The 13,401-nt window shown below is 62.1% G+C and overlaps 1 protein-coding gene across 1 annotated transcript; it reads left to right on the plus strand.

Annotated features, from left to right (window-relative positions):
- Positions 1-1,593: 1,593 nt before the first annotated feature.
- Positions 1,594-13,386, plus strand: SP1 (Sp1 transcription factor; the record flags this gene model as incomplete). The annotated part of the gene is made up of 6 exons (XM_082076555.1): positions 1,594-1,740; positions 2,653-2,747; positions 3,430-4,921; positions 10,417-10,585; positions 11,728-11,927; positions 13,238-13,386. Coding segments are annotated over exons 1-6 (2,112 nt in total), but the record flags the coding sequence as incomplete, so codon positions are not given.
- Positions 13,387-13,401: the final 15 nt, after the last annotated feature.

A 13,401-nucleotide genomic window follows, 5' to 3' on the forward strand; every position in this document is an offset into this window, starting at 1 on the left:
AAGGGCTGGGGAAGGACTGGGGGGTACTGGGGGAGGACTGGGGGGTACTGGGAAGGACTGGGGGGGACTGGGAAGGACTAGGGAAGGACTGGGGGGTACTGGGGAAGGACTGGGGGGTACTGGGGGAGGACTGGGGGGGACTGGGAAGGACTGGGGGGTACTGGGGGAGGACTGGGGGGACTGGGGTGCCGGGTGGCCACACGCTCCGTGTCCCCACATGTCCCCGAGCGGGTCAGGAGGGGAACCCGAGGCCCGGGGGGGGCCCGGCCCGGCCCCAGCGCTGACGCCGCAGCCAGCGGGACACGGGGGATGAGAGGGACCGCGTGTCCCCGCGGGGCGGGGGGCGCGGGGACACCCCCTGTCCCCCGCGGGGGCGGCATCAAGGCCACAGCGGGTCGGGGTGACACAGCGGCCACCGCCCCGCGGGACGGGGGGACACGGGGTGACCCCCTGCCGGGCTTGGGGGGGTCCCTGTCACTGCACCGGCACATCAAAGGGCAGCGGGGGGGCGGCCCGGGGGGGGCGGCTTTGATGAAATACAAGAAACACCACAAAAAGCCGTCAAACGTCATCTCGCCGCTGGAGCCGCCCCCCCCGCGGCCCCAGGACCCTGTTTGCTCGGAACTTGTGTTTGTGTCAACTGCGCGTTGTTTTTTTGCTGTGAAACACCACGAAAAACGTCCGTTTACAGAGCGGGGGGACGGGGGGGGGTGACGGTCGCTGTCGTGACGGGGCTGGGCGCTGTGGCAGGGCCTGTCGCGACAGGGAGCGGGGGCGACGGCCCCGGGGAGCGAGGCCCCGTGACATATGTCGCGCTGAGCTGGGGGCTGAGGGGGCGGGTGACAGGAAAACGTGAGGCGGGGGGCAAGGAGCGGTGCTGCGGCGACACGGCCCGTGTCCCGGGGACGCCGGGGACGCCGCCGGGGACACGGCCCGGGCTGCCGGGCGGGCGGCCCCGGTGAAGCGGCGGCCGCGGCCGGGGCGGAGCCAGCGCCAAAATGGCGCCTTTTCCGCCACATTCCCGGCGCCGCCAAGCCGCCCCTCCAAGGGCGCAGCCCGGCCGCTCGCCCCGCCTCCCCGCGCCGCCTATTGGCTAGTTTGAGACGGGTCGCCGTTCTCATTGGCGAGGCGCCCCGCCGCGGCCGACGCCTCCTAGCTGGGATTGGACAGCGCGCCTGTCAGTAGCGGAGTCTCCCTTCCCCCACGGCGCGATCCGCGCGGCCGGTTGGCGGGCCCTCCTGCCAGTCAGCCCTCCACCCCGCCTCCCGCTACCCATTGGCGGCGGGGCGCGCCCATCACGCCGCGGCCCACGCCGCCGCGGCCGCTCCCATACGGGGTCTCCCTGCGAGCCCGCGCGGGCGCTGATTGGTCCCCGCCGCCGCCGGCCAACCCCTCCCGCTTCCCCATTGGCCGCCGCCCGCGGCGCTCCCCCTCCCCCACGGGGCGGGGCGGCGGGGGCGTCGCCCCTCCCGCCTCCCTCCCCCCTCCGCCGGCCCGCCCTCGCTCCTCACTGGCCGCGCCGCCCGTCACTCGCCCGCCCGCGGCGGCGTCCCATTGGTGGGTGAGGCGGCGGGGGCGGGCCGCGGGGCCGGGGCCGCGGCGCGCGGCTCCCTCCCTCGGCAGCCCCTTGGCGGTCACCGGCGGGGTTAGGCCGCCTCGTCAGCGAACCGGGCGCGCCCGCCCCTCCTCCCCCCCGCCCCGCCGCCGCTCTGGGCTCGTCCCCCCCGGCCACCATGAGCGGTAAGGACGGGCCCGGCGGGGCGGGGGGCGCTCGGCCGCAACCACACGCAGAACGACGGCGCCCGCCCGCTCGGAGGGGCCAGAGGCGGCCCCGCCCCACGCCGGGCCGGGCCCCGCCGGGCCGGGCCTTCGCCGCGCCTCGCCGCGCCGGGGGGACCTGCCGGGGGAGGGACCCGGGGGAGGGGGAAGGCCTCGGGGGAGGGACCGGCGGCCGGGCCGGGCTGGAGCGGAGGAGGGGGCGGCGTGGCGGGGGGGGCGATGGGGAGGCCCCGGGGATCGGGGCGCGGGGGGGGCGCTGCGGGGAGGGGCCGGCAGACCGAGCGCGGGGCGGAGGGGGTTTGCGGGGGGTGTCGATCCGAACCCCGGGGAAGGCGCCGTTGGGGGCGGATGGAGCCGGGGTGGGGGGCCCGGGGGTGGTGATCGCCGGGGCCGGTGTGACCCGCCGCGGGGTTTGGGGGGGGGACACACCGGAGCGCTGCTGGGGGAGCGGGGGGGGCCGAGCGGGGACCCGAGGAGCAGAGACCCCGCGCGCTGCCGGGAATCCCGGGCAGGGATCCCCGGGGGCTGGATCCACGTTGGGGAATCCCATGGGCAGGGCAGGGAGGGGAGATCCGGGGGGGGGGCCGGGGCAGGGGTGGGGAGGGGGGGCAGGGAGTGTCCCGGGCGGGCGGGGCGGAGCCGGGGCCTGGAGCGGGGCCGGGGCCTCCCCCGCCTGTCCCGGCGCCAGCTCCCCTTGGCAGCTCCCGCCGCTTCCCAGCCCCTTCGCGCCAGCGCCAGGGCCCCCCCGGCGTGCCAGCCAACGGGACGTGTCCCCCCGCCCGGCCGGGACACCCCATCTGTCCTCACCCTCCCGGCCCCCAACTCCCGCCCGAAAATGTCTGTAATTCCCGCTGTCGTTTCCCACCCGCGCAGACCAAGAGAGTCCCGAGGAGATGGCACCAGTGAAGCCCGAGAAGGGCGAAGGAGACGCCAGCAGCACCAGCAGCGCGGGCGGTGGGGAGGGCCAGGTGAGTGCGGGGAGGGGACCGCCAGCCCCGGGGAACTCGCTGTCCCCGTGGCAAAGTCCAGGGCCGGGCCGCGGTGTTTGTTTGGCCCAGCCGAGCGTTACGGCGGCTCCGCTCCCCGGGGAGAGGAACAGAAAGGGCGAGCGAGCGCCGAGGGCCGGCGACGCTGGCAAGCGCCCCGCCGGAGCGCTGACCCACGGCGCCCTGGCGTCCCCTCCGCCCCCAGCCCCGCGCCGGGCCCTCGAAAACACAGTCCCAGTGCTCCCAGTAAACACCGCAGCCCCGCTGGCCCTTCTCCAGGTCGCGGTGCCCAGAGATGACCGTACTTCCCCAGAATTGTTCTCCCGTGGGGAGATTTGCCCGCTCTGGGGTGGAGGAGACGTCTCTCCCGTCTCTCCTCCCCTTTTCCATGCAGCCTCTCTCCCCTTTCCTCTCTCCCGGAGGGTTTTTCCCTGCGGGTTCACCCTGTCCCGGCCTGACAGCCCTGTGTCTGGCAGCCGTATTTTTCCGGCTGTGGGTGGGTATTCTCAGGAAGGAGTGTTTATCTTTTCCAAGTACGCTCCTCCCTGCTTTCTCTTTTAATTTTTTATTTTTTTTCCCTCTTTTTTTTTTTTTTTTTTTCCAATTTTCGCCCTGCCCAGCGGGGCCGCCTCCGCCTTCCTTAACTCCTCCTTCTCCTTCCCAGGAGTCGCAGCCTTCCCCGCTGGCTCTGCTGGCGGCCACCTGCAGCCGCATCGAGTCTCCCAACGAGAACTCCAACAGCTCGCAGGGCCAGCAGGGCGGGAGCGGCGAGCTGGACCTCACGGCCGCCGCCGCCCAGATCGCCCAGTCCGCCAACGGCTGGCAGATCATCTCCGCCGGCTCCAGCACGCCGACGGCCTCCAAAGAGCAGGGCGGCAACGGCAACAACGGCGGCGACGGCTCCAAAAGCCGCCCCGTGAGCGCGGGGCAGTACGTGGTCACGACCGCCTCGGGTTTGCAGAACCAGCAGGTGCTCACGGGCCTGCCGGGGGTCATCCCCAATATCCAGTACCAGGTCATTCCCCAGTTCCAAACCATTGACGGGCAGCAGCTCCAGTTCGCCACCACCCCTGCCCAAGTCAACGTGCAGCAGGATGCGTCTGGGCAGCTCCAGATCATCCCCGGCACCAACCAGCAGATCATCACGAGCCGAGCGGGGACGAGTAACCTCATCGCCATGCCCAACCTGCTGCAGCAGGCCGTCCCCATCCAGGGCGTGGGTTTGGCCAACAACAGCCTCTCGGGGCAAACCCAATACGTGGCCAACGTCCCCGTGGCTCTAAACGGCAACATCACCCTGCTGCCCGTCAACAGCGTGGCCGCCAGCCTGGCCCCCACCTCGCAGACGGTGACGCTGAGCGGCTCCGGTTCTCCGGACAGCAGCTCCCAGCCCGTCACCTCGGGCGCCACCGTCAGTTCCACCAACACGGCCACGTCCCACGCCAGCTCCGGCGCCTTTTTTACCAACGCCAACAGCTACTCCACCACCACCACCACCAGTAACGTGGGCATCATGAATTTTTCCACCGGCGCCACGGTGGGAACCAACGTCCAGGCGCAGACGCCCCAGAGGGTCGGCAGCGGCCCCAGCTCGGACTCTCTGCAGAGCCAAGTTTCGGGGGTGGGTTTGCAGACGGGGGCGCAGAAGGAGGGGGAGCAGAGCCAGCAGTCGCAGCAGCAGCAGATCCTCATCCAGCCGCAGCTGGTCCAGGGGGGGCAGACGATCCAAGCCCTGCAGACCACCCCTCTCTCCGGCCAGACCTTCGCCACCCAAGCCATCTCCCAAGACGCCCTGCAGAACCTGCAGCTCCAAGCCGTCCCCAACTCGGGGCCCATCATCATCCGCACGCCCACGGTGGGTCCCAACGGCCAGGTGAGCTGGCAGACCATCCAGCTCCAAAACCTCCAGGTCCAGAACCCCCAGGCGCAGACAATCACCTTGGCCCCCATGCAGGGAGTGTCGCTGGGCCAGACGGGCACCACCAGCACCGCGCTCACCCCCATCGCCTCCCTCCCCAGCGGCACCGTCACCGTCAACGCCGCCCAGCTCTCCAGCGTGCCGGGCCTCCAGACTATTAACCTCAGTGCCTTGGGAGCCTCGGGGATCCAGGTGCACCAGCTGCAGGGGCTGCCGCTCGCCATCGCCAATGCTACCGGTAAGTTCTTTCTGCCTTGGTTTCGTTTTCCGTAGCCGGGCAAGAGGAAACGGAAGGCGAAACGAAGCGGCCTGGCCGCTGCCCCGCGCCGTCTGGGCTTGGGGGGCACCAGGGGGGCGATTGATGCTGAGGAGAGTTGGAGAGTTGGGAAGGAAGTTATTGAAGCTCTGCCGCTCGCCAAGAGACACTGAAGCTCATTTTGGGGAGTTTCTGATCGAGTTAACTCTTGGGTGTGTGATTCCAGGAAGAGGAAGAGCGCGGATGCTCGTGGATAGGGAAGGAGGGATGTGCGGGGAGCGGGGGACACTGTGTGCGCTGCAAAGGGTCAATTGTGGGGTTATTTGCAAGGCCGTGGGGTTTTCAGGTCAGGGTTGGGGTGTGGAGCTGAGTCCCAGCCTTCTAAAACTCAGGAATAACTTAAATCCCCCTAGAAAACAAGCAGCCGCGAAGCCGCGGGGGATTTCCTCGCAGGGGCGGAAGGACGGGCTCTTGGGTGTATATTTAGCCTCGAGTTGGGCGCTGGCGTGGGACGCCGTGAGCTCATCCTGCCCGAGATGTTCCCGCCGGGCTCCCCGCTCGCCCCCCCAAAGCTCCCCCGGCCCCCGGGGGGGCTGTGGACGCGGGCTGTGAGCTGGAGCCTGCTCATCGTCCCTTGGAAGCACCGCGCTGCCCGTCCAGGGGGTTTTAAGCCCCTTCCGTGAGGAAATCGCTGCCGAGAAGGCGCTCTGCTCGCTTTCCCCCCGTTTTCCTCTTTGCTTTGTTTCGCTCGGGCTAAAAAGGCACTCGCTAAGTTTAGTCACGGCAGAAACGTTGCTCAATCTGACTCGTGCTTCCTCCTCGCGAGAGGAGGCGGCGGCTGCTCGCCCCGGCTTGTTTTGCAGCATATTTTGGGCTGTCGCTCCAGCCGCCCGGCTCCGGGCTCGCCGGGTTTATCACCGCGGTCGGGATTAGCCTGATCCTCGGATTTCCCTGAGCCCAGACACCCGCTTGTGCTCCAGCACCTTTGCTTTTGCCCCCAGTCACTTATTTTACAGGTGGAAAGGCAGGAGGCGGGGGGTCCCTTTGGCCTTTCTCCGCCCGCGTTTGGCGGGATCCCCTCGCTTGCTCGGCGCTTGTTTTGAAGGCGCCGGCGAAACGCGTGGGCGACTTTTAGTTCCTGTATTTGCGCCTGGCTCTGCCCTCGGAGGTGGGGACGCTCCAGAGACCACCCATCCAGCCCACTCTCCTCCTCCTCCTTCTCCTCCTTTTGAGCTCTTGATCCGCAGCGACAGCTTCACCGGCGGCCGCCCCGGGAAGCGCAGCCGAGGGCTCCGCTCGCAGGACGACGTGACGTTGGGGCCGCGCTTTGACGTTGTGACGTTTGAAACATACAGAGCGGGGCGCAGGTTTGGAAGGGTTCGCGGGGACCCTCCGACACCCCGGCTCGATGGCACCGCAGGGACGAGGTCACAGCGGCTCCTCCTGAGGGCCCGGGGGGGTCGCTGATGAGATTTCTGCTTTTGGGTTTCCTTTCCCAAGAGGGGAAAGATCCTCTTGGAGGAAAGCGATGCTTGAAAATGCCTTTAAAAATCAGATTTTTGCTCCTGTGCAAGTTTAGCTGCGGGTGCTGCAACTCGGGCGCCTGGGTGGGGTCCCCAGTGTCACCGACTGTCCCTGCGGTGCTCATGGAGGGGACGTCCGCGGGGAGGTGACGCTGTGCCAGGCGAACCGGGGTTTCTCTTCCCCTTTTGACCGAGCTGCAGGGAGGACAAGAGGGGCTTTTTTAGCTCCGTGTCCCTGCGGTTTCGCCAGCGATGTCCCTGTCCCCACCAGAGTCCCCTCGGAGATAAAGCGCCAGGTATGTGCTGGGTAAACAGGCGGCGGCAGCGGCTTCAACCCTGGTTTTGTGCAACACAGCCCAGCGCTACATTCTGTGTTGTCCCAGGGGTGCCCCCTGCTCCCTTTTCGGGGCTCCATCCATCATTTGGACTGAGATTTGCAGTCGAGTGGAGCGGTGGGACGGGGACACAGCGGTGACCCCCTTCTGAAAGACAAAAACCCCCAAATCCTTCGTGGGGGAAGCAGTAACCCTTGGAAATCTGTGTTACTAAGCGCGTCCCAGCTCTAGGCTGCGACTTTGTTGGTCCGGGGCTCTTCCCGGGGCACAAAGACCCGATTGTCTCCTGTTCTCTGCTTTTTAAGGGCAGCTTTGTGGCCTTGCTGAGCCATCCCCGCGGCTGCCAGAGGAGGGAAATGGGAGCCGCTTTCGGGCCAGCAAACCCTGATGGGATCCCTCCTTAATTGTTTCATTACACCCGCGACACCGCGTCAGAAAATAATTATATTGTGACATTTCCTCCTCTAAACTCCAGCTGGGCTGGACTTTAAGTACCGTCCCGGCTTCCTTGGCCTCGCTCTTTGCTGTAACAAACAGGTTTAGGGAAGAAACGGCACAAATCCCACGAGATCCCCGGCTCTGCTTGGGGAAAAGGGGGTGCTGGGGGTATAGAAATGGTGCCATCGCAGTCTGGGCTCTCCCTGCTCCTCCTCCTCCTCCCCAAGGCCGAAGCTCGGCCTCCCCGCGCTGGTTGGACCGGTCGCGCTCCGTGACTCCGCGGAGGAGTTTCCCCGCCGGCTCCGCGCCGTCTCGCCAGCCTCTAATCTCCCCTTGTTTGCTCTTTATCTGCGCGGAGGAGCCGGGGTTTATCTCCGTGCCGCAGGAGCTGCGTCCCAACGAGGAACAGGGCGATTCCCACCTGGCTCCGCGCTGAGACCGTCACTCCGGGCAGCATCTCCTGGGCCCCGCGCAGGGCTGGGGGATCCCGTGGGTGATACAGCTGCGGATCCCCCTCTCTGCACAGGGATGGGATTGGAACCGCGGGCTCGGATAAAGCGTCCGCGCTTACCAGTGATAGACAGGAAGGATTTGGAGGTTCAGGTGCCCGTGGGTGGTGATAGACAAGAAGAATTTGGAGGTTCAGGTGCCCGCGGGGGTTTCCCCGCTTGCTGGCCCTTCCCCATCCCACCTGCGCGTTCTCCTCCTTCCCCGTGTCATCAGCGACGTTTCCTTTGAATAAACCCGGGTTATTTTTTGGCATGGTTGCTGGTGCTTCGCCCCGGCACGGCCACCCCCCCGGTGAACGCTTTAGCAGGACTGGAGCTTCATCCCCATTTAACAGCAACCCAGGCTGCAATTAGAAGGGCAAACGAGATCTGTGCTTCAGTTTACAGCCTGATAAAGGTATTTATCGAGTCCTGGGGTCTTGAAAGTGGGACAAGGTGCCTTCCCGGTCACCCGCGTCCCCCCGTTTGTCACCCACCAGCTCCCTCTTGACTTCATCTCCGCAGGAAGCGTCATTTATTGTGACGCAGAAGCCTCCGGCAATTAAAGGCTATCGCAGAACTTGCCGCGCGGCTTTTCGCCTCGTTAAAGCTCCGCATTCAAACACAATTACTCAAAGCGTTGCGGTCCGGCCTCAGAAATGCAACCGCGTGCTGCGCATCCTGTGACTCCAAAAAGGTACCGAGCGAGGGCTCGGCCCGTTCGCACCAACCAGCTCCTACTGCAGGTTAACTCGTTTCACTAATTAGCAAGGAAATAGAAGGTGATTGGAGTCAAAGGGACCGCGTTACAGAAGCGACTTTTGTCCCTTGGCGCAGCTGGGTTGTCTCGGATCCGATGGGGTGAGGATGACAGTGCCTTTGGGGAGAGCGTTGCCACCCTGGCCTTGCGTGTTCTGCTCGAAAATAGGCTGAAGTGGGGAGAACTCAATTGTGAGTGAGAAAGGTTTGGTTGGGGTTTCGTCTTTAGGGTTTTTTTGGCCTTAAAACTTCTTCTCGCCCCGTTTTGTTGCGTCGGGAAGGTGACCCCGGTTTGTCGTGCGCGGTGACGACGTCCCCCCCACCATCAGGGTCTCGGTGCCCTGAGTTTGGCAGCCCCCACGAAAGCTTTAGTCTTAGGCGCGGTCTATATTAGCAGAGATAATCAGCATCAATCATCCAGCTGTTTCCTCCTCAAACTCCAATTTTCTGGAGACTTCGGCGCGGCCCAAATGCGAAGAACAAAACGCGTACGTCCAGGATCTGTCTTCCCTCGCCGTAATTTATTTCTCCCTTCATTAGATGCGAGCCGTAGATTAGCAGGAGGAGGATTTGGGTTATTTCCCCCCGCTCTGTTTGACTATAAAACGCTGCGTAGGCTTTGGCGCCTTTGAAGATGAAGCGGTTCCAGGACATCAGGGTGGATTTTCCCCCTCCCGAGCGCGTTTTGGGGCGAGCGCTTGTGTCTTCTCCCTTTTTTTGATGTTTTCCAGCCGCTCCCCCCGGCCGGCGCATCCGCCACGGGGAAATCTCTATAATCTGTCTCAGGAGCACAAGCTGTCGTCGTTGGCTTATAAAGCTTAATAAAACCCCAATGCACGCGTCGCTCTGGGCTGGTTGAGGCTGTGAACACAAGGGGCCTGAAGAGGTTTCCCCCCCATTTTTTGTCCTGAAATCGCGGCACCGCGAAGCTCCGGTTGATGCCGCCGCCACCCGGATTCATTGAAGCCGCGTCTTCGTGAAGAATGACCCAGTTGTGCACATAAATCCACCCTCCGTGACATCAAAATGCCACTGTGGATCCGTCCGCTGTCACAGGTACCCGGGGATCCATCCCTGGTGGCCTTGGGCCTTAAGCCCGGCTTTACTGGGCGCCACTGACACCTGCTGGTAATGGCAACGCCGGGCCACGATGGCTCCGGCCACCAGAAACTCTTCGTCACTCCATTGATGTTGTGAAACTCCCTCCTGGCCGCAGGGAAAGCCCGACCTGCGCCAAGCCGACACTTAGGCCTGGCCTAAGCCTGCAGTTTATCCTCCAGCGCCCCGCGGATGCTCCGTGTCCCGCCTTGAAGAGGAGACGGAGCGAGCAAACCAGTGTCCCCAACCATGTCCCTTGTGTCCCCATGTCCCAGCAGCCTCTGCCAGGGGTCCGATCCTTCCCATCCACCCGTCCTGCCGGAGCTGCCGATAAACAGCGTCAGGAAAGGCCCCAGATGGATGGTTTTGGGTAAAACTCACCCCAACGCACCCTCATTTCATTGGGGGAAAACGTGACAGATCTCAGCGTCATTTGCTGCTGGGGACACGTGTTTGATCTCCACCACGTTCACGCACATATATATATCTATTTTCCCCTTTCTGTAATGTCTCCAACCCACTTGATTTATCGCGGGGGGCTGGTTTGGAGCCTGCCCTGTAGATTTGCTCCGGGACCGTTGCTTCCGTCAGGCTTCAAAGATGCTTGAAAAAGGGGGAAAACTGCCTCTTTCATCCCAAAAACGCCAGAAAAGGGACTTGAGGTCAGTAGGAAGGTGTGATTGGGGGAATTGCCCGTTTTCCCTCCGCTGATTCAAATAACTTCACTATTTTAATCAAGCCGAGACCCCCCCGCCTTTGCGAAAAGCCACAACAAAGCCGCTTTTTGGCGCATTCCCGCCCCAGAGCTCCCAATAACCCATTTATTGTGATTCCAGGCGAGCACGGCGCTCAGCTGGGGCTTCACGGAGCGAGCGGCGACGCTTTGGGCGACGAGAACGCGGCGGTGGAGGAGGGAGAGACCAGCCCGGACCCGCAGCCCCAGCAGGGCCGGAAAACGCGCAGGGAAGCGTGTACCTGCCCCTACTGCAAGGACAGCGAGGGCAGGTGAGGCTGCGACGCCAGAGAACGGCAAGAAGCACCCCAAAAGCGCCTCGTTTGGCGCCACTCGGCCCCCTTCTCCCTCTGGAGATAGAACAAGGGCAAGTGTAGAGACTTGTATATGGGCAGGAACAACCCCAGGTTCCAGTGTAAGTTGGGAATGAGCTGTTGGAGCGGGGAGAAGGGACCTGGGGGTCCTGGGGACAGCAGGGTGACCATGAGCCAGCGCTGGCCCTTGTGGCCAGGAAGCCAATGGGACCTGGGGGGCGTTAGAAGGGGGGGTCAGTAGGTCAGAGAGGTTCTCCTGCCCCTCTGCTCTGCCCCTGTAAACAGGTTTTAGTTTGGATACTATCAGGATATACTCGGGGAACATATATATGTATAAATGCCTAATATACACAGCCATAGCACCCTGAGAATGCTCGATCTCGTCTGATCTGGGAAGCTAAGCAGGGTCGGGCCCGGTCAGCACTTGGATGGGAGACCAGCTGGGAATCCCGGGTGCTGTGGGCTGAGCCAGCACTGGGCCCTTGTGGCCAGGAAGCCAATGGGACCTGGGGGGGTTAGAAGGGGGGGGTCAGTAGGTCAGAGAGGTTCTCCTGCCCCTCTGCTCTGCCCTGGGGAGACCACACCTGGAATCTTGTGTCCAGCTGTGGCCCCTCAGTTCCAGCAGGACAGGGAACTGCTGGAGAGAGTCCAGCGCAGCCACCAAGATGCTGAAGGGAGTGGAGCATCTCCCGTGTGAGGAAAGGCTGAGGGAGCTGGGGCTCTGGAGCTGGACAAGAGGAGACTGAGGGGGGACTCATTCATGGGGATCAATATGGAAAGGGGGAGTGTCAGGAGGATGGAGCCATTGGTGACAACCAGGGACAGGACAAGGGGCAATGGGTGCAAACTGGAACACAGGAGGTTCCGCTTAAATTTGAGCAGAAACTTGTTCGTGGTGAGGGTGGCAGAGCCTGGCCCAGGCTGCCCAGGGGGTTGTGGAGTCTCCTTCTCTGCAGACATTCCAACCCGCCTGGTTCCTGTGGAACCTCATCTGGGTGTTCCTGCTCCATGGGGGGTTGCACTGGATGAGCTTTCCAGGGCCCTTCACCCCTGACACTCTGGATTCTATGGATTTATTTTTGCTTGTGTTCTGTTCCCAGGAGCTCCGGGGATCCCGGGAAGAAGAAGCAGCACATCTGCCACATCCCGGGCTGCGGGAAGGTGTACGGGAAGACCTCGCACCTGCGGGCGCACCTGCGGTGGCACACGGGGGAGCGGCCCTTCGTCTGCACCTGGCTGCTCTGCGGCAAGCGCTTCACCCGCTCCGACGAGCTGCAGCGGCACAAGCGCACGCACACAGGTGGGAGCGCCAAGGGGACCCCCCCGGGGATCACAGAGACCCCCCAGGAGTCAGCAGAGACACCGCGAGAAAAATAGCCCAGCCCCAAATCAAATATGTTAAAAAACAATCCAAATAAATACAAAATATGTCAAATTAACACCCCCAACATCAAAATAAATCCCCCTAAAAATCAAAATAAATCCCCCCCAAACCAAAATAAATCCCCCCCCAATCAAATTAAACTCTCCACAAATAAAAATACCTCCCCCCAAATCAAAATAAATCCCCCCCAAATCAAAATAAATCCCCCCCCAAATCAAACTCTCCACAAATAAAAATACCTCCCCCCAAATCAAAATATCCCCCCCCAAATCAAATTAAACTCTCCACAAATAAAAATACCTCCCCCCAAATCAAAATCAAACCCTCAAAAATCAAACCCCCCAAAATCAAACCCCTCCAAAATCCAAATCCCCCCCCCAAATTAAAATAACCCCCCTCAATAAAAAGGAACTCCCCAAAAATCAAAAGAAATCCACCCAAAAATCAAAATCGACACCCCCAAAATTAAAATAGATCCCCCCAAAATCAAAATCAACCCCACACGCATAAATATAGACCCCCCCCAAATAAAAAGAACCACCCCAACAATCAAAATACCCCCCCAATAAAAATACCCTCGCCACAATAAAAGTAACCCCCTAAATAAAAGGAAACACCCCAAAAAGAAAAAGAAACATCCCAAATAAAAATAAACCCCCCCAAAAAATAACCCCCCCCCAAATAAAAATAACCCCCCTAGAAATAAAAATACCCCCCAGCATAACCACCCCCAAAATGGGGAAAACCACCCCAAAATAGGGATTAATGTCCCCAAAATGGGATAATGACCCCAAAATAGGGATTAATGTCCCCAAAATGGGGAAAACCACCCCAAAATAGGGATTAATGTCCCAAAATGGGGAAAACCACCCCAAAACAGGGATTAATGTCCCCAAAATGGGATAATGACCCCAAAATAGGGATTAATGTCCCCAAAATGAGATAACCACCCCAAAATAGGGATTAATGTCCCAAAATGGGGGTAACCACCCCAAAACAGGGATTAATGTCCCCAAATGGGGATAATGGCTCCGGGGGACCTTATTGTGGCCTTTTTGTCCCTAAATGGGGCTGATCAGAAAATCGGGGGCAGATTTTGAGTAGGGCCAAGGGGCGATGGGGTGAACTAATAAAGGGGAGATGTGGGTGGTAGAAATGGGATTTCTGGGCCCCGAACCGTGTTTCCCGCCCCAATAATTCCCTAATTTGCTGAACTTTTCTGGCAGGGGAGAAGAAATTCGCCTGCCCGGAGTGTCCCAAGCGCTTCATGCGGAGCGACCACCTCTCCAAACACATCAAAACCCACCAGAACAAGAAGGGCGGCCCGGGCGGCGTGGCCATGAGCGTCCCCATGGACACGGGGGCGGCGGGGGAGGCGGGGGGCGCCGGG

The sequence above is a fragment of the Streptopelia decaocto genome, assembly GCF_964273445.1.
Source record: "Streptopelia decaocto genome assembly, contig: HAP1_SCAFFOLD_369, whole genome shotgun sequence".
NCBI classification, from domain to species: domain Eukaryota; kingdom Metazoa; phylum Chordata; class Aves; order Columbiformes; family Columbidae; genus Streptopelia; species Streptopelia decaocto.